The sequence below is a fragment of the Heliangelus exortis genome, chromosome W (genome assembly GCF_036169615.1).
Source record: "Heliangelus exortis chromosome W, bHelExo1.hap1, whole genome shotgun sequence".
Classification (NCBI taxonomy): Eukaryota; Metazoa; Chordata; class Aves; order Apodiformes; family Trochilidae; genus Heliangelus; species Heliangelus exortis.
This window is the reverse complement of record NC_092453.1, coordinates 8,891,319-8,911,655: the sequence shown is the minus strand read 5'-3', so window position 1 is coordinate 8,911,655 and position 20,337 is coordinate 8,891,319. Positions and strand designations below refer to the sequence as shown.

Below are 20,337 nucleotides of genomic sequence, written 5' to 3'. Positions count from 1 at the left end.
CCCACTCATGATGTTTGCAGCAGGAGAAAGAGTTAAAAAAAGGGGAGAAAGCCCTCATGCAAGACACCAGGAGTCTAAACTGGAGATGTAGGGACCAAGGATGGTTGCTTGCCCTTCAAAAGGTGAGTGCAGATGGGAAGCGGCACAATTCAGCATCCCTGAGGAGGAGACCTTGGCTGCAGAAAGCCAAGGTGGAGGATGTGTCCATGCAGTGACTGTAAAACCCACTTAAAGTCTCCACATGAAACACAAGCCCTCTCCCAAATAGAATTGTAGACTTATAGAATCACAGAATGATTGGGGGTGGAAGGGACCACCCAGTCCAACCCCCTGCAGTCAGCAGGGACACCCTCACCTAGATCAGGTTGCTCAGAGCCTCCTCAAGCCTCACCTTGAATATCTCCAGGGATGAGGCCTCATGCACAACCTATGAAATGCTTCCTGGCCCTGAAAAAAAAAAAAGCAAGATTTTAATTATCTTGAAATCAGAACAAAATCTTTTCTAAAAAAAAAAAAAAAAAAAAAAAAAAAAAGCAAACAAAATATCACATTTTTACATTTTTATGTTTCAAAAGACGAGCAGCGGAGCAGTGCAGATCTGGGACCTGAGGACTGGATTTCTCATATGAATTGTAAAATCCAGCCCTGGGGCCCTGGGGATAGAAGCTACCTTAGCTGTAAAACAGTCCACCAGCTGGATTTCACAACCTTCATCATCTTTCTCTCCCTAGAGCAACATTTTACAGGCTTTGCCCTCAAACCAGTTTTTCATCATATGACGTGATTTCCACCAGACAGGATTTTTTGTAATCCCATCCCTGTGTAGATTTTTTTCCTCCCACCCTTATGCTGTGTAGACACTCCCAGAAAGTTGGAGAGGGACTTGCTGTAAGGTCATGGAGTGATGGGATGAGGGGGAATGGTTTCAAACTGAAAGAGGGGAAATTCTTTGTTTTGAGGGTGGTGAGCCCCTGTCCCAGGTTTCCCAGAGAAGCTGTGGCTGCCCCATCCCTGGCAGTGTCTCAGGTCAGGTTGGATGGGGCTTGGAGCAACCTGGGCTGCTGGGAGGTGTCTCTGCCCATGGCAGGGGGTTGGAAATGGGTAATCTTTCTGGTCCCTTCCAACCCAAACCAGTCTGAGACTATGATTTTATGAGTGTCTGCATGTGCTGAGATGTGGAGAAAGATGTCCATGAGGCTTCCTGGTGTCTTGGACTTGTGTAAGGTCCAAATGTGTGGTTATGGAGACCATTGCCAGACTTCTGTGGGGAGTGCTAGGCCACATGCATATCCTGTGGCTTGCTTCTGGGTTTTACCCGGGGGATTCTGGGATGCACATCAGCTGCTCCTTCATGGATATACTGGAGAGGCATTCATAGAATCCCAAACTGGTTTAGGTTGAAGGGATCATAAAGATCATCTAGTTCCAATCTCCCTGCCATGGGCAGGGACACCTCCCACTTGATGTCCTGGGCATGGAGATGCTGAACAAGCATCTTTCTCTTACCTTTAAAAATAATAATAATGAGCTCTGCAGGGGTCTTGGATTTCTCGGCACACAGCCCCATGCTCCAGGTGGGTCATGAGTGGCATCTGCCTGATGTGGTCAGGCATTGGCCAAGCTGAGGGTTCCCCAGGTGTCAACCACAGCCAAAATATCTGTCATTGGCACCTTTTTCTCCATGGGATAAAACCAAAAGGCAATCTTGATCAGTATTTACTACTTCCTGCCTTGACAACATCTCCTCAAGTTCTCATGGTTCTTCTATATTCTGGGGTAACTCTCCTCTTCTGGGGACCAAAGCTGCAGATTTCCCTGACCATGGGTGTCTCTGAAGAGAAAATGGGCACAAACCACTCACCTCCAGTGACCCTCAGGGCCAACGCACGCAGTTCAATTGCCCCAAATTTAATTGGCTTAATAGAAGTTTTCCAGAAGAGACTTCTTAGAAAAAGTGAATTTTGAATATTTAGAATGGAGCAAAAGGCAGAAGTGGTTTGTGAGCTGGTAGCATTGGGTGAAAGGGATGTGATAAATGAGGGGGTCCTCCAATAACCCCCTCCCCTGTGTCCAGCCAAGGTAGGACGCCAAAAGATGGATGATTCCTTTGGGACAGGGAACAGGAACTGGAACATGGTTGCCAAGCCAGGAAAGGGGCTCAACCCCAATCCATCACCCGTGGACCTCCAAGCCCTTTGTCTGGGGCTTCATCCTCACCCCAGAGAGAAGAGATGGGGAGAGGAACCAACCCCAACCAGGGCCCCAACCAGATCCATGAAGGATCCACCCCAGCTCCAGGGCAGGATCCCTCCCTCTGCTCCCTTTCCAAGCAGCCACCATTAGGGATATTTTCATCCCTCCCCTACTTATCTTCCTTTTCTTCCATTCTAAACAAAAAATCAAGTCTCTCCCAGAGCAGCACCAGTGCCTACCCACAAAGAGATGAGGGAAATGTCAAGCTTGAAACATTTATTACTCAGATGATGCATTTTTAAGAGCATACAGTGGGGCTGGATGTTCTAGAAACAAAGACTTAATCTCCACAAAGTTTTTTATTCGCTCCCTTGTTTTAACAGTCTCTGAAATGCTGAAAATGATGAGTTTGTCTTTTCACTAGTATATCTAGTCCTTATCCTCCCCCCAAAACCTTTTTCCTTTGTTTTTATTTTATTTTTTTTCTTTTAAAGCGCTTAGTTTAACAAATATGATTAAATTAAAAACGTTGCTTTTTTTTGTTTGTTTCAAATGCAAATAAACAGGTTAAAAAAAAAAAAAAGATAATAATGAGTTGCTGTAGTGTTAACTTCTGCAGGACACCACAGCTCCCTTGGCTATCCACAGTGGGCTTTGCAACCCTCTGTGTTGTTTCTCCTGCAAAATAAAAAATACTGAGAGTATCACTGTGACTGGCTAATAGCTAACACCAAGAGCAAGGTTAGTGTAGAGCCATAAATACCCAGCAGGGAAAAAAATATTATAATAATAATTAAAAAAATTAAAATAATATATTTAAGATTTTGAGAGACTTCCGAGTGAGGGATGGTAGAAAAATAAGAATGAAAATAAATCATGTTATTCTGACAAGTTTGCCTTCAAAGTCATCAATCATGCCAAGAATAGATACTAATTAATCTCATTTGGGGGAAGAGGGGAATGAAGCAAATTGCTTCATTTTCCCATTTTTCCATCCCTCCCCCCCATTTTCATTTCATTTCCACATACAGGAGATTTCTCCAAAACGGGGGTGAAATCCCTCATGGGGAAAGCAAGCAAGTCACTTTGTGGGTAGCAAAAAAACAAACCAACCCCAAACCTCTTCAGTTTGGAAAGAATTTCACCAGGAATGAGGTGAAGTAGATGCTGGGGAGTCAGCAAACCCACTCTGCATCCAAAGGGTGGGCCAGCATGGCGGTGGGGCAGAGCATCATTCATCTGCAGATCTTTCAAGCCACTTGCCTTTAGGCTAGCCCAAGGTTTGGCCCCACACATATTTGGCTCAAGGAGGTTGTTTTTCCCCTTGGCTGATGAAGCCTTACCGGAAAAAAAATGTATTAAAACCCCAGGTGGATATGTTTATTGAGCAGCCAAGAAGGAATCTGGATGGTTCAGGGAGGCATAGCTGGTGGCTTCACACCTTCTAAAATTAATGTTGTAGAATTAACACTCTTTGGTGACTGTTTCTAAAGAAAACAAACAAATAAAACCCCGCCAAAAATCCAAAACAAACCACCAAAAAAAGAAGAAAATACTCAATGACATCCTTAGGTGCTTTCACCAGGAATCCCAAAAACTCAATGCTGATTCCCATCCTGCTCCATCAAATTACCTCATGGTACCTCTTTTCCCAACATGATTATTGATGTCACGCGCTCACTGGCTTCCTACGGATGGCCTTTGGGAAGATACCAGGGGCAGCATGTAATTTTTGGGAAACAGAACCCCATTTTTGGTCAATGTTTTGCTTCTTGTGTCTGAACGGGGTGACTGATGCATCCAACTTGGATGAACGTACGTTAATAGTGGATACAAATGGTAAGACATTAAAAAACCCCAATGGATTTCACATAAAAGTCCTTCAGTGGGAGAAATCCTGGTGTTGGAAGGGCCAAACACTATTGTTGGGGGCTTGCAAGATTGCATCCAAGTGGGAAAACTGAATAAACCCTCATGGCTAGCAGGGAAAAGCTTAAGCAGAAATACTGCCACAAGACTTACACTTTGCTTCTGAATGGCTCCTGATGCCCTGCTGGGTGAAAATTCTGATTTTTAGAAGCAAAATGCCCAGTTCTCTGGGTTTTCTCTTTTATTTCTTCTTTTTCATTTATTATTTGTGTCTTCTTTCGCTATATCCCAAGAGCAAATTCTGGGGGAAGGGAGAAGCTGCAGGGGCTAGAGCAGTGGTCTGGATTGCTGCTGGCAGGACCCCTGGCACCCCAACCTATAATTGTGTCCCTGTTATAGGACTTTTCTGTTCTGTAAAATCAAGATAAAACTGATTTTCAGGTCTTCTCCCAGACTGATGCTGAGCTCGGGTGTGCCACACATTAAATCTCCTTCTTCTCCTCTTCTCCTTGAGAACCCAGGGAGCAGGAAAAGCCAAGAGCAATGGGTGCAACCCCAAGCCTTAAAATACTGCTGGGCTTTGCCACCTTGATCAAGTTCAGCTGCTCATCAATACTATCAAACCTCCTTGCTCCTAACGAAGCTGACTTAACCCAAGGCACTGTCACCGCACAAAGCTCCTGGGCTCCAATCCACAAAGCTGGAATTAATTTCTCCAGACAGGTCCAATGTATCCAGGAATAATTTTGCTGCTTGCTGGGTAGACAGGAAAATTGTGGCTCCTGGTTCCAGCTTGCTCCTCTTGCTCCATGTGAAGATTCAAATCCATATCAGCAGCCAACTGGATGAAAACTCAAAATAATATGGAGAGAATGGTTTGGGTTGGAAGGGACCTTAAAGATCATCTTGTTCCAACCATGGCAGGGACACCTTCTACTAGACCAGGTTGCTCCAACCTGGCTGTGAGCACCTCCATGGAGGAAGGAGAACTTGAACTGCAGCATCAGGATTCTCATCTCCTGCGACACATTTTCTGCTGAAAATTTCTGCCCTTTGAAATTTTGCAGTGAAAGCTTCTTCCTCATCACAGACAGACCAACACATTCATAAGGCACCCGAGAACATACTGCACATCCAAAGAGGTTGGGGGGAAACAGCTCTTCTCTACAAGCCACCAGAAACTCAATGTTTTTCTTGAAAAAATGGATTTGAGCTGCTGAGTTCAGACCCAGGCAGGGTCTGTAAAAGTACCAGAAGTGATTTAGTGGGTAAAAGCATTATTAAACAAGCAAATGAAGAGATCACCAAGTCTTGGTCATGATTTGGGGTGTGGTGTGTCCCTCTGTCCCAGCCTCCTCATCCTCCAGGCATTTCCTCACCCAAGTGGCATCTCAACATCATTCCCCACAACCATCTTCTCCCTCTGGATGCTCCAAAACAGAGCAACACAGGGATGCCCAAGCAAAATCTGCCCCTCTGAAAGTGTCACCCATTCCTTGAGGACACGGTGTCACCAACCACAGGACAGAGGGGCTCTGGTGCACCTCACACTTAGAAACACTGAGAAGCAAATTCTACTAGTTGGAAGCCAGACTCAAAACTTCTATTTTTGGCTTTTCCTATTTTTTCCTCTCCTTTTTTTTTTTTCCCTTTCTCCTTGTTTTTGCTGTTCACACCTTGTCTTCTCTTTCCCATTTTCCAAGGAAAAACATCAAACCTTCATTTCTCCCTCATCCTGTACATTATTAGGCCCAGCTTTAAGGGGCCTGGATTTAATTGTATAATTACAACCATGACAGTAATTACAATAAAGCACTCCTTCAATGGAAACAACTACAACAAAAGAAGAAATCATTAAAAAAAAAATATCATTAAAAATAAAATAAATGGGTTATAGTGGTTGAGGGATAACAGTGACTTGAGCCATAGAGCTCCCAGCTCAGAAGACACATTTCTCAACCCATCAAGGAGGTTACTGGCAAGATGATGGAGGCTTCTGCAGTGGACTCCTTTAAAATACTCCTGCTTCAGCATCTTCATGTGAATCCAGAAGCCAGCTGGTGGGAAGGCATCGCATTCCTCATCCCCAAGCTTTTCTTAAGAAGAAAACCCACCAAGGCTTGAGAGAAATGAAAACCCAGTGCAAATAAGAAAAGTCATCCCACTCCCCCATCCAAGGGCTGGGGGGACATGGAAAGTCAAAGACAAGAGGAGGAGGGGGTGAAAAAAAAAAATCCTGAATGCTCAACAAAGCCACCAATTATGAGTGCTTGGTGTGGTGTGTGTCTGGCTTTGTCCTCCCAAGACATCTGCTGCCTGTTGGCCGGGGCATGGCAGGAGAATGGAGTGAAAACAATACTAACCCCAACTTGGATTCAGGTTTTTTTGTTGTCTGTTCTGTTGTTTGTTTTTTTTTTTCCTGTTTGATATTTTGTTTTGTTTTTTTTTAAACCTCCCCCCCAAAATTCTTTGACTTCTTTTAAAGCCAAACAACAACCCAGTGGGATGCATGGCTGCTTGCTGGAGCAACAAGTTAAAAAAAAACAACAATAAAATAACAGAAACCCCAAAACCATGGTGGGGAGGAGGGGTGGCACCTGGCAACGTGGCTAGAAAAAGAAACATGCTTCTCCCTCCCCACCCCACAAACAGATTCTCGAGCATGCTGGGGTTTGGTCTGCTGGGGGCTTGAAGCTCTCGCCAGATCCCGTCAAGGTGCGCATCTTCTCCTCATCCCTTCCCACCCCACCTTGCCCTGCCCCATCAAGCTGTCAGTTTTTGGATGGTCTTGTTGTAGTACTGTGTGATGGTGGGAGTCAGGGGGTTCCAGTTGTTGGCATGCAGCTCGATGACCTCCAGGAGCAGGGACCTTGTCAGCATGGACTCGGAAGGACAGAGCATCTTGTCACGTGCTATCGCCAACAGCTCCGTCATCATCTCGGGCAGCTGCTCCTCCAGCAGTCGGCCAGTGCTCTGCAGCTGTCAGGAGAAGAGGTCAACCAGAGAATCATTTGGGTTGGAAAACACCTTCAGGATCATCCAGTCCAACCATTAACCCAGCACAGAAAAGTTCACCACTGCCCCATGGCCCTCAGCACCACATCTTCACAGCTTTGAAAGCCCTCCAGGGATGGGGACTCCACCCCTGCCCTGGGCAGCCTGGGCCAGGCCCTGACAACCCTTTCCAGGGAGAAATTGTTCCCAAGCTCCAATCTAAACCTCCCCTGGCACAACTCGAGGCTGTTCCTCTTGTCCCATCCCTTGTTCCTTGGAAGGAAAGACTGACACCAACCCTCTGGCTCCAACCTCCTCTCAGGGGGTTGCAGAGAGCCAGAAGGTCTCCCCGCAGCCTCCTTTGCTCCAGGATCAACACCCCCAGGTTCCTCAGCTGCTCCTGGGCAGACTTCTGCTCCAGACCCTTCCCCAGCTCCGTTGCCCTTCTCTGGACACACTCCAACCCCTCAATGTCCTTCTTGCAGTCAGGAGGCCAAAACTGAGAAGAGTGGGTCAACCATGGCATAATGATCCTTTGGTGTCCCATCCAACTTGAGATACAATTCTCTGATATTAAAACATTTTTGTAGCCAGGTTCTATCCCTCCAGCCCTCCCCTGCTCCATGTGGCTGGGCAGGCAGACAAGCTTAAAGGCATCATGGCTTTGGAAAACCAAAATGACCCCACAGCAATCTCCAAGAACCCAACATGAAAGGCGAGGCTTTCCAAAGTGCCCACGCTGGGTTGCTGGAGGAACAAAATGGTTCAGCTCCCACTGACTTCAAAGGCAGCCAGGCTGGACTGCTTTTGAAAAAGAAAAATATATATAGATAAAAACCCCAAAACTAAAGCTATCCCACCTCCAAATCATGCTATTGCCAAAACAAAGTGTAGGCTGTGATGCGGTCTCCCTACTGTCTACCTGGCCTATCATTTACTCACTGATTGAGCTGTCAGTGACTCCCAGTCATTAATGGGAACAAGAGGAGACCTCCTGTATGCATAATCAATCCTGCCCTGTCATACCACTCCTCCAAGGACAGACAAGGGTTTCTTTTTAAAACAAAAATTACTCCTTGGAAAACCTTCCTGGAGCAGCAGAAGCTTTAGGTGATCCCACAGAGGAGAAAGTCCAAGCTTGGAGTGGACAGCAATGAGTCTACCATCCTGGAAAGGTTGTGGGGCTTGACCACAGAGTTCCCAAAGCTTAAAAAGATACATTAAAAAGTAAATTTGAAATTAAATTTCAAAAACTTAAAAATTCCAATTCCTCTCCTTGGCTGCCTGTTGCTTTGCTGGATTTCAAGCAGTCAGGCTGCCATTTCTCTGAAGGAAAGGATCCATCCCCATGAGCCAATCACTTCCCAAGAGCAGTCCTGCATCCAGCTCTGGGATCCTCAGCATAGGAAAGTCATGGAGTTGTTGGGGTGGGTCCAGAGGAGGCCCAAAAAGATGGTCAGAGGGCTGGAGGACCTCTGCTGGGAGGACAGGCTGAGAGAGCTGGGGTTGTTCAGCCTGGAGAAGGATCTGGGGAGACCTTGGTGTGGCCTTTCTAAGCCCTAAGTAGGGCTTAGAAGAAAGATGAGAGACTTCTTAGGACAGGACAAGGGGTAATGGGTTTAAACTGAGAGAGGGGAGAGTAGAAGGTAGAAATTTTTTATGCTGAGGGTGGTGAGACCCTGGCCCAGGTTGCTCAGAGAGGTGGGAGATGCCTCATCCCTGGAACCATTCCAGATCAGGTTGGATGGGGCTCTGAGCAACCCGATCCAGTTGCAGATGTCCCAGGGATTGGACTGGATGGCCTTGAAAGGTCCTTCCCCACCCAAACCATTTGATGATTCTTTAATACAAAGGGTCAATGTGGCTGGCTTTGGAAACATCCAACAGGTTCTCGGCATATGTGTAACCAAGAACACAAGGGACAACACAAGAAGGACCGGGGTGGGTGGCGCAGGTGGTTCCCTACCTCCATGGAGCAGCAAAGCACAGCGTCTTCCTTCACATCCTGAGATTGCAGCAACTGCAAAAGAGAGAAGACAGAGATGGTAAGAAACACATGACCTCTTCCCTCCTTTCTTCTGCCTCTTCATCCAGCTTGGCTTCTGCCTCTTTCAGAAGGAAAAGGCAGAAAATCTGGAAGAGGAGAGGAAAGAGACAATCTAACCAAAAAATTAAGATAAACAGTGACAAAACACAGGGGCAAAGGGTGTCACCAGTGTACCTGTTGCTGAGAGCCAGCAAGCAGGGGTAGAACATAGAGAATTTTGATTCACAGATTCTGAAAGATTAATTTTTATTTAGGTTACATTGCTTCTTTTTTTTTTTTTTTTAATATGAGGTCAGGCAAGGAGAAAATGCACTCATTTCATATACCCAGCGACTCAATCCAACCAACATTTGAGCAGCACAGCCCTGGGAGTGGCTGTTTGGAAGGACTCTGCCCAAGAGGCAGCCACCTACCACCAAAGCTCCTTGTCCTCATTGGAACACTCTTCTAACAACCAAAAAATTACCCCCTGGGAAAGCATTATGTCCAGTATAGACCATAATTAATATGGCTCCTTCTAGATTGGTGACAAAGTGTGATGGGTTGGAGGGAAATGATGGTGTCTTAGATGCACCAACTCCCACCCTGGTCAGACCAGGAATTTTGCATTAAAAAAATGAGCTTGTAACCACCAGCAATGTTCAATAGAGACCCAAAATGTTGCTGTGCATGGGGTGGGATGGTGAAGAGAGATGCTCATCCCTCTTGGTTCAGACTAAAAGGGTGCAGAGAGGGTTGATGACCCAGCAATAGCAAAGTGTAGGAGCTCAGCACATCTCACCCCACAAACCCAAATATCATGAGCAAAGACCCTTGAAACCAGCTCAAAAACACCCATTTTTTTTCTTTGTTTTCACCTTTACAACTCTGTCACATGCACCAAGGTGCCGTTTCAGACTTTTTCCCTAAAACCACAAGAGAAATCACAGTTTTCTGTTGGTTTTCAAGTAGATCTTAAATACTGAGAGTCTCCATCAGCCAACAAAGTGAGCTCGAGTGTTATGAAAAACACAAATCTATGATAAAACCAATGGTGCTGGCAGCTCTTGAAGCTACATCCACTTCCCCTCCATCACCTTGGGCTGAATGAGCCTTGCTGGCCCTGAGCTAATCCCTGTGTGCCACAGGGAGCTGAGTGTATGCACTAAACACAGAGTAAAATTGGTAAAACTGGGTTCTTAAACATCTGAAATTCATTGGGGAGAGGCAAACTTGGGAAAAGGGGTTGGGCTCATTAAAACTGCCCATGTGCAAATTGCTCAGACTAATGAAATGTGTTCCAAAGTCATGTCCTTTAAATAAAATCACAGTTCCAATTCTCAACCTTATCATCTTGCCTTCCCCCTCTCATTTTTTCAATTTTCCTTTCTTGTCCAAATAAACCCCTATTTGTTTACCAGCTCTCTAACTGCTAGGGGAAGGAAAAAAAAGAAAAATCTAGGAAAAAAAAAGAAAGATAATTCAAGGAATTATCATCCCTCTCAAAGTTTTGTCTTTGCCCTCTTCTGTTTTCAGCAGCCAGCAGTTTGTTTGCTTTGAAGATGATGTTCACAGCATCTTGAGAAGCATGTGGTCCATAAGTTTTTATCCTACCAAAAGTTCAGCCAGGGTTTTGAAGATTTGCACCAGTGTGTTGTTGTCCCCCCAGCCCCCAATCCCAGTTTATCTTTCTTCTGAGTTGTTTGGAGAATGTTAGTGAAGTCCAAATCCCATGCTCTAAGTTCTCACAAACAGTTCACAGATTCTTCTTCTTCTTCTTCAAAAAAAATCCAACCCAACAAAACAGATTATTTTAAACCCAAGAACAACCAGGGAAAAAAAAATAAAATCAATTAGGGATAAATATAAACAGGCAACAGGCCAGAAATTCTCTCCTGGGGTATTTAGCTTGTGAGCATAGCATGAAGCAAGATCTGCAAATTAAATCTATATTCACCTTTCCTAATTTTGTTATTCTTCAGCAAAAGAACATAACATGGAAATTAAAACCATGAAGTTAGGACTGATGAGGAAGGACCTGTGGTAGCCCTCATTCCAGCTCTGTAGTCACCTCCATGACCCTGCTCTCTGCCAAGAGTTTGTGGTCAGGGGAAAGTTGCAACTTTACTTGGGCTTTCTTTGCCCCGGTATCCCACCTGTAAAACTGGGACATGGTTTCCTACCTCAAAAGGTGGTTGTGAGGATGAGCATGTCAAAGACTGCTAAGATATTGCTCAGATACCTAAGACAAAACAGTGCCTACATCCTACCCCCTGACTTGGACAAGCATTCTCCACCTTCATGCTGCCCTCCTGGAGCTCATCTGAGCTGCCATGGCTGAACAAGGAGAATGCATGTGCTCCATCTTGGTCCACCTTCTCTACTGAGGCACCTGAGAGCAAGGGCCCACCAGGCAGATCTGTGGTGAGAACCAGAGTCCAAGTCCATGCCCACAGATGGTTGGTGTCCACCTGCATCAATGCAACCCTCTGAATCCAGGAGGGTCAGAAAGATGTCACTGCTTCTCTGCATCTTCCTGATCATAACTGTGTTTCTAGCATAGAATCCCAGAATCCCAGACTGGTTTGGGTTGGAAGAGACCTTAAAGATCATCTGGTTCCAACCCCCCTGCCATAGGCAAGGACACCTCCCACTGGACCAGGTTGCTCCAAGCCCCATCTGAGCATGCTAAGGGGGGCTCTGGAGCTTCCCTGGGGTGTAGGCACCAGATATTTGCATGCTGACATAAGAAGAGACATGTTGGGACATGGCTCTTCCTAGCCTGGCCTGACCACTGAACCACTGATGGAGGCAGACAGCAAGAACCATGCCACCTGGGGTCCTACCATCAATGTCCACACCCACCAATGACATCTTGCATGAACCTCTCAAAGGGTGCTTCATCCCCACAAACCCATGCTCTGACAGCTCTGTGAGAAAAAAAATGCTGCAAATGCTTTGAGACCTCCAGGGAAATCACAACCTTGAAGGACCAGCACTTTTGTGACCATAAACCTGAACCCAAGCAGTTGGGTTTATCATTTACAATCTAATTTGCATTTACTTCAAATATTTTAACATAGGCTATAGCCCTGATACTAATGCTCCCACATCAGAATTATTATTTATTAACAATTTAGAACTCCTCCTCCCTGCCATGTGTGTCTCCTGAAATCCCACCACAAGCACCATCCCAACCCTCTACACCAGGTTCCCACGGGGTCCAAACTGGCTGACAAAGGTGAATGAAGGAGTTGAAAAAGGAATCATAGAATCATGGAAATATGAAGGTTGGAAAAGATCTGGGAGCCCAACAAGCCCAACACTGCCATGCACACTAAACCATGACATGAAATGCCATGTCCACACATTTTTTGAACACTTTTAGGGATGTGGTTTTGGTGGACTCATCTGTGTTTGGGGTGGTTGGTGTGACCACTTCCAGAGGGGCTTCATCAAAAACCTGGCCAAAAAACTGTTGTTAACCCAAGTGGAGGATGGAAGAGGAAAATGCAGGGTGAGTCCCTCCTTGGGATGTAGATGTTGGGGCATTAGGTCCTGGAGAATTGAGAAGGTTTGGGTCTTCAATGAGGAATGGTTTGGGGTTTGACAGAGGTGGAGGTGGGAGAACCTGAGCATGTCTGGAGAGCATCTGACCTGTAGGTCATGTCCAGCACAGACTGCAAAACCCATCAGTCCTCTTTCTGTGCTTGCTTTTAATTTAATTTCATTACAGATGGTCCAGTTTGTGCACAGAAAACACAGTGGTGCTACTTGTCTTGGAAAAGGCATTGCCTGGGAGACACCAGAGAGGCTTCACTTAAAGATAGGGAGGGAAAAAGGTCTGAAGGTCCCCGGAGCAGACCTCAAGGCTACAAATTTGGGTGTCTCAAGTGCCTTTGAAAGCCCTCCAGGGATGGGGACTCCACCCCTGCCCTGGGCAGCCTGGGCCAGGCCCTGACAACCCTTTCCAGGGAGAAATTGTTCCCAAGCTCCAATCTCAACCTCCCCTGGCACAACTTGAGGCCATTCCTCTTGTCCCATCCCTTGTTCCTTGGGAGCAGAGCCTGACCCCTCCTGGCTCCAACCTCCTCTCAGGGGGTTGCAGAGAGCCAGAAGGTCTCCCCTCAGCCTCCTTTGGTCCAGGATCAACACCCCCAGATCCCTCAGCTGCTTTTCATAAGATTTATAGGAGTGTGAGGCAGATGACAGGACAGGTGAGACTCATATGCTTCTGGGTTCAACCCAATATCATCCCTTGGAGGTTGGGGCCATCTGCAAGGAAAACTCCGTTTGCTCTCCAGCTGGTGTTGCCCCCTGCCCCCCGTATCAGGCAAATCTGGGCAATGAAAGCAGCAGTTCCTGCTGGAATGCAGACAAAGAGTCCGCTTGATTTCCTAAGAGAGGAGGCTGAGTGCCAAAATCTGCCTGGGCAGTCACACAATAGCCAAATCTTGATTGTGAAAGTCTTCTCAGTTTTGTTTCTGATGCTGGACCAGCAGCTCTAAAGAGTGGTGGAAGATCTAAGACTCCTCCTCTCTCCAATTTCTGTGTCCTGCTGAGAGATGTGAGCATTGGGGAAGGTCCTCTGTGAGGCCAGTGTGCCCGGGTTGGTTCTGAGTGTTCAATATTTTCATAAGGAACCCAAAATATATTGTAGGGGCTGCTCCTGGAAGGGCTGCAGCTTTCCAGGGAGGTTCTGGAATGCAACTGGTTTCTATGGCTTGATACTGGGACCAGTGTCTTCTGTCTTCTGTGGCCCCACAACCTGCTCTTTACAGAGTAAACTCCATGAGGGGCATGCAACAGTGGTTGGGGGCGTGGAGAAGCCCCAAAACTACAGCTGGGCTTCACCACCAAAGAACCAGCTTGAAGAGTGAACCCCCTGAACAGTGATGGATGCACATGCAAGAGGTAGAGACCACCAGGAGCAAATCACAGAGCTAAAGCTGATGGGATTGACAAACCCACCAAGCTTTGGGTTTACTACCTGCTTTCTGAGATCATCTGGGCTGCTGAGAAGCTAAAGTGCTTACTTGGTGTTCTCAGGAGTGCCCAAGCCACGAGCTGGACTGGAGAACATGTCCCACCATCCCTTATCACCAAAACATGGGGGTTTAGTTGTGTTCTTCAGTGATTCTGCTCAGGAGATGGAGTGGGAGCAGCCTGAGGCACACTTTCTAGCTGCAACCATGTTTCTCCTGTGAGGCACAGGGATAATTATTGTGTAGGACATCGCTTGCAAAATGACACCGAAGCAATGCTTGCCACAAACTACCTCTTGGCATGCAGTGTCTTCTGCTGCTTTGGTGATGACTCCAGTGGGAAAGAAGAGAAAAGCTTGAAAATATCCACCCAGAGCCACGGAGAGGTTGGGATGTCTCTGAGAACAAGTGAAAGTTGGACCTCCTGCCTCTTTGCCCTGGATCCCCTGATGGACATCTCAAGATGATCCATCCAGGTGACAACATGCATGGACATCCAGCCTGCCTGAGGTGTGAAGCTCCAGCCTTGCAACTGCTCTGCCCACAGGTATGCTTTTCATCTAATGTTTAGGTCACTAGGAGGTGCCTGCTGGTGTTTCCTCAGGGGAACATGGACCACGACTGCAAAGGGACCAATGTGTTGGAAAGGCAATGTCCAAGGTGGAGCAACCAGCTCACTGGGGTGAATGGAGGTGATGGGTGAAAACTGAGACACGTTTCATTTTGGAAGAAGGAAAGAACCAGCTACTTGGGCCGCTTGGAGCTTAAGCAGAATGGACATATTAGAGTTCAAAGGATGTAGGAGAGATGGTGCTTCCCAGTCCTGTTTTTAACCAGAGGAGCCCTTGGGAAAGGCCATGGTGGACATTGTCATCAACAAGATGGATGTGGTCCAGCTCTGTGGTGGGGATCAACATGGAGACCCTTCACTAAGGGGGTTTGTAAGAAAGATAAGGACAGACTTTTTAGCAGGGCCTGTAGTGACAGGACAAGGGGTGATGGTTTCAAACTGAAAGAGGAGGGAGTCAAAAGTAGGTAGAAGGTAGAAATCTTTTATGCTGAGGGTGGTGAGACCCTGGTTCAGGTTGCCTAGAGAGGTGGGAGATGCCCCATCCCTGGCAACATTCCAGGTCAGGTTGGATGGGGCTCTGAGCAACCTGATCCAGTTGCAGATGGCCCTGCTGACTGCAGGGGTTTGACTGGATGGCCTTGAGAGGTCCCTTCCCACCCAAACCATCCTATGGTTCCAGGGTTATCCCTTACAACCAGGAGTGCTGTTAAAACACAGGGTGCGCTGTCCCACTGAGCCAACTCTTGGTGGTGTAATGGACCACAGCTGTGGAACTCCTGCCCCCAAAGCCTCCTGGAAGCCCCACATTCTGCTCCATGAGTTCTCCTGGGAGCAAAAGCCTGCAGCACTTCACAAGACATCTATAGCAACTTTCTGGTTTTCCAGAGGCCCCTTATTGACTGACTGTTGCAAATCTTAAGGAAGGTACCTGAGATAAGAGCGGTTGCTCCAACTCCATTTTTCTTATTGTCCCAAGGGGGTGGAGGGGGGAGTGTGTGAAAAAAGCTAAGACTGGCGAAAATGCAAAGTACAGATGAGGGTGTGGGAGATGAGTAATTGCAAAACATTCCACACCAGTTTCAGTATTTCTACAATCTGCTCCCATTAGATGTATCAGCTCCTCAATTCAGGACATCAGAAGGTTAGCTGGGATGATCTTGCACCCACCAACAAGCTGTGATAGTACCCCCCTTGCTAAAGGGGTCCTGAGTCCCTCTCTGGGTATACCCTGGGAGCTGGGGAAGTCAGGTGAGACCTTCTCCTAGAGAAGAAACGAGTGAATACTTGGAAACAGAAGCCCTTTAGAAGTCCACAAGCAGAAGTGGCATCTTCTCTGCTCACCTATTTGATTTTGAGGTTGTCCAAACATGGGAAAAATCTTTCCCTTACGAGCTGCCTGTGCTGAGCTCTTCAGGAGGCACTACTGTGCTCCAAAATGGTATATGTTGGGCTCCAAAAACCCAGCTGAACTGGGAGAGGGAGGCTGTGTTGGGGTGCATCCACTAGGAGTGGTCCTTCTCCCTGCATGGCCTTCTGCTCACACCTCTTTGGCAATCTGGTGAAGTCTTCAAGCCCACTGAAGATACATGAGGTGCCACCAGCCCATGCATATTGTGGAGGGGTCTCTCTTCCCAGTTCCTTGACTGGTGTGGCCTGGTCTCAGTCTGGGTGAGAACATGCTGGCAACAATTCATGCTGCTTTATCAGGAAGAAGCCACCAGAATGGGTCACTGCTGGTCCCACAAGCAGCTGGCCAGAGGAGATGGCACAGTGGGGGAAGGAGTATGCCCAGATGGTTGCATCGAGAGCTGTGTCCATAGGAGGCACTTTCCCTAACTCAGTTTGGACAACTTCAAGGATTTTGCTTTGGTCTATTCCTTTTACAGTGATGTGCTGCTCTCTGCTGAGGAGATTTCTGTTCTCCTCTTACCCAACCAGGACTCCCTGGGAGGGTGATAAGAAGAGATTAGTTTGTTTATTGCATCAAATTAAACCAAAATGTTGGTTATCCTCCTCGAAGGGCTTCTGAGGAACTCAGAGATAATTAACAGCAAATTGAATTAAGGCCAGAGGAACAAAACCCTGTACCCAGTCGTGGGAAATTCCTCCTACTCTTTTTCCACTGTAGACAAGGGAAACCATGAAACATGACTCCCTGTGAAGATGGAAACCATTAAGAGGCAATTACTGGAGACGATGAAGAAAATCTGGTCACTCATCAAGCCAGACACTGGAACCCAACAGTAGCCTGGTGGTTACACCTCTCCTGACTGGAGGAGGACCTTGAGGACCTGAAGCTGGGTGAGACAGATGGACAAGAGCCACCCAGTCTGAGCAGATAGGGAGACCCAGCCACCCAGACGGCCAGCTTCATCCTGCCTGGCTAAAGACATAATAACCCTGGGAGAAGAGGATGTGATCTCATCCCAAGGGTCCCAGGGCAACACAAAACATGGAAAGAAAGAGTGGCGAGACCATCGCGCTTGATTGCGACGGGCTCCACCCTGGCTCGCCCAGCTGCTCTCCCGGCTTTCCTGGCTCTGGGGAGGGAGGGAGACGGACACAAATAGTTGTGTTTACATCCCATTGAAAGGGGTTTGGGGAGCTAACAATGCCTGGGCTGGAGGGCGAAGGGGAAAAGGAAAACCACTCGAGGAGGAGGGACCATCCTGTGAGATGGTATCGAGTTTCTTTATCTGCCCTAATTGCTTCCTCTGCCTCCTCCGTGGGTCCTACAGCAACAAGGTGGGGGGATGATTTCCCCTCCCCTGTTTCAAATTTTGGTTTTTCCTGCTGGCACAAAAAGAATCCTGCAGCTTTCCAAGAAAACACAGAAAACAACTTGACAAAGCTGGTGGGCTGAAAGGCATCGTGTAGACCTCCCGGGCTTGGTCCGTCCTCAGCCAAGAGCTGATCTTCTTCACCTCCACTCTGCTCTTTGAGTTTTCTCCCAGCTCTTCTCAGTTTTCAGTACTCCTCTTTTGGCTTCCCACAATATTTCCCCACTTGTTTGTTCTCCCCATTTTCTCCTTCTTTCTCCCATGTCCCTGACACTTGGTCTCTTTCTCCTTCCTTCCTTGGGATCCCTTCCCTACCATGCCCACATCCCTCCTCTTTCCTTTCCCCTCATCAACCACTCCCCAGTTTGTCCCAGTCCCACTGAACTGGAGACCAAACCATTTATTTTCACAAAATGAGTGGACCAGAAGGGGACTTTTATGAGGAAATAACTCCCCTTCTTGTTTGCCCAAGGAGGTGGTTGAGGCCTCATCCCTGAAGATATTCAAGGTGAGGCTTGAGGAGGCTCTGAGCAACCTGATCTAGGTGAGGGTGTCCCTGCTGACTGCAGGGGGTTGGACTAGATGGACTTTGGAGGTCCCTTCCAACCCAAATTATTCTGTGATTCTTCATATAGAGGGATTATTTTCTCCGGTCAAATCTAGCACCATGGAGGTACCTGGGTGGTGAGGGGTGAGGATTTTGGTCCATTTTGTGTTTGCTCATTCCATGGAGGAAAATTTATGCCTCATTCTTGGACTAGCAACACAATCTTGACAAAGACACTTTTTTTTGGCTTTTAAAAGTCGGTGTGATTGAAAACTAAAACAAAACAATCCCCCCCCCCAAAAAAAAAATACCCAACATGTTGAAAGAATCCAATTTTCTTTTCCAAGCAGCACCACCCTCCCGGCTCATCTGACTGCAGCCGGGGAGGTTTTCCTCTCTCTTCCTCTGAAGGAGACAGTGGAAAAGGCAGTGCCCTCTTGAAGTTCAGACGTTAATTACTGCCTTGGAAGATTTTTTTGCTCAATTACACTGCATGGCCCCAGGAGATAACTGGACACGGACTCTGCCATGGACAGGGACACCTCCCACTAGCTCAGGTTGCTCCAAGCCCCATCCAACCCAACATTGCAAGGCATGGGGCAGCCACAGCTTTTCTGGGCCAATGTCTCACCACCCTCACAGCAAAGAATTTCTTCCTCAAGTCTAACCTAAATCTTCCCTCTTTCAGAATCCCCTCCATCACTCTGCTGGCCACACTGCTAGTGATGCAGCCCAGGACATGGTTGATTCCTGGACTACCATCACGCGTTGATGGCTCATGTTGACCTTCTCATCCATGAACACCCCCCAAGTCCTTTCATCTCAGGGTTGCTCTCAATCCATTCTCCACCCAGCCCATATTTCTGCTTGGGATTGCCCCGACCCATGTGCAGGACCTTGCACTTGGCCTTGTTCAACTTCATGTGGTTTTCACTGGCCCACCTCTCCAGCCTGTCATGGTCCCATTGACCTTGACTCAAGTCCATAAAAGCATCTGTCTTGGGTCAGGTGTGTGCTCACATCTCCCTTATTTGTGGTGATGCTCAGGTTTATAACCCCCACCCAGCCCAAGAAGCAACAACTTCCTCAAGCTGGAGGGACCTCTGTGAATTGGTCACAGCTTCCTGCAGGAAGGAGTTTTTCAGTTTAATTGGTCTCTCTGCCATGAGCTGCTTCCTGAGGTTTGCTCCAAACCTGTCCCAACAGCCCTATCCAATACACCCATGGGTGCTGAGAGTAGGATGGTGTCACCCCTGAATTCCAATCCCCTCGTATCCAAGCTTGGCCATCATGGGTGGACAATCAAGGGGGTAAAAAAAGTGACTGGATGGTTGGGTTGAGTTGTAGCTATTGGATTACAACCCAACTCTGCCTGGAGACCAGTAATGAGGAGTACCGGGTTGTCTATCCTGGGACTTGCCCTGTTTAGCATCTTTCTCCATGACCTGGAGGAGGTGAAGAGCACATTCTTGTAAAGTTTGTAGACGTCATCGAGTTGGGGGGACACCACTCCATGTGCTCAAGGAGCTGCCATGCAGAGGCAACTCGGCAGGCTGGAGGAAGGAGTCAAGAAGAACCTTAAACACTCAACAAGAAACAAGCCCTGGGCAGGAGAAAAGCATGGGTATGGGGTGAAATTGGGTTCTTATGGGGGCTGAGAGGAGACCCACCCTGTGTTGCTTGCCCTGGTGGGATTTCACTCAGCAAGGTGCCTTGAGGGGACCCCAGTGACATCACCACCTGGCATCTTCTGGAGCTTGAGGTCCTCCAAGCCAGTTTTTCCACCTCCTTGCTCTGCTGCTGCAGGCAAATGCTCAGGTTACCTGGCTGTAAAGCCACTGCTGAGTGACATCATGAAAAAAAAAGCATCTAAAGAACCAACCAACTTGGCTGGAAGAAGCTCCTCCTGCAGAGGGCTGTCAGGAAGGTGGCAGAGAGGCACCTCCTGGGTTGGTGTCCCAACAACATCTGCTGAGGGTGAGATGGAGACATAAGAGAAGCCAAAAACCTCCTGACACCACTCATCTGTTCCAGCTTCTGCAGAACATGACCATGGCTCCAAGCTGGCTGTGATCTTTCCTTCCCTGCAGTCCTCAATCATCCCCAAGAGCTGAGCCATGCCTCTCAGGACCCACTTCTCCTCCCCAGCAGGACCAGGAGATGAATTTTTTTGGGGGGAGGAACAAGCTGGGGTGGCCTATGCCAAGTATGTTGACACAAAGAGCTAGATGAAGAACAGACAGTTCCAACCATGCTGTGGAAAGAGGGAAGGGAAGGCAAAAGAGGTGATGATCAGTGAAAAATAGATGGCAAATAATAATATTAATTATCTTTAAGTCTTCAGTAGCCACACATCAGCTGCTGCACCAGGC

General features: G+C 47.4%; 1 protein-coding gene across 2 annotated transcripts in view; it reads right to left on the bottom strand.

Moving 5' to 3' along the window:
- Positions 1-2,722: 2,722 nt before the first annotated feature.
- The window catches only part of LOC139789119 (CBP80/20-dependent translation initiation factor-like), a 132,858-nt gene continuing 115,243 nt past the window's right edge, over positions 2,723-20,337 (bottom strand). For both annotated transcript variants that reach the window (XM_071729645.1, XM_071729646.1), the window contains exons 11-12: positions 9,023-9,076; positions 2,723-7,041 (exon numbers count right to left, since the gene is read on the bottom strand). In XM_071729645.1, the coding sequence (XP_071585746.1) occupies positions 6,826-7,041; positions 9,023-9,076 (270 nt within the window). In that variant the 3' untranslated portion in view covers positions 2,723-6,825. The remainder of the gene's footprint in view (positions 7,042-9,022; positions 9,077-20,337) is intronic.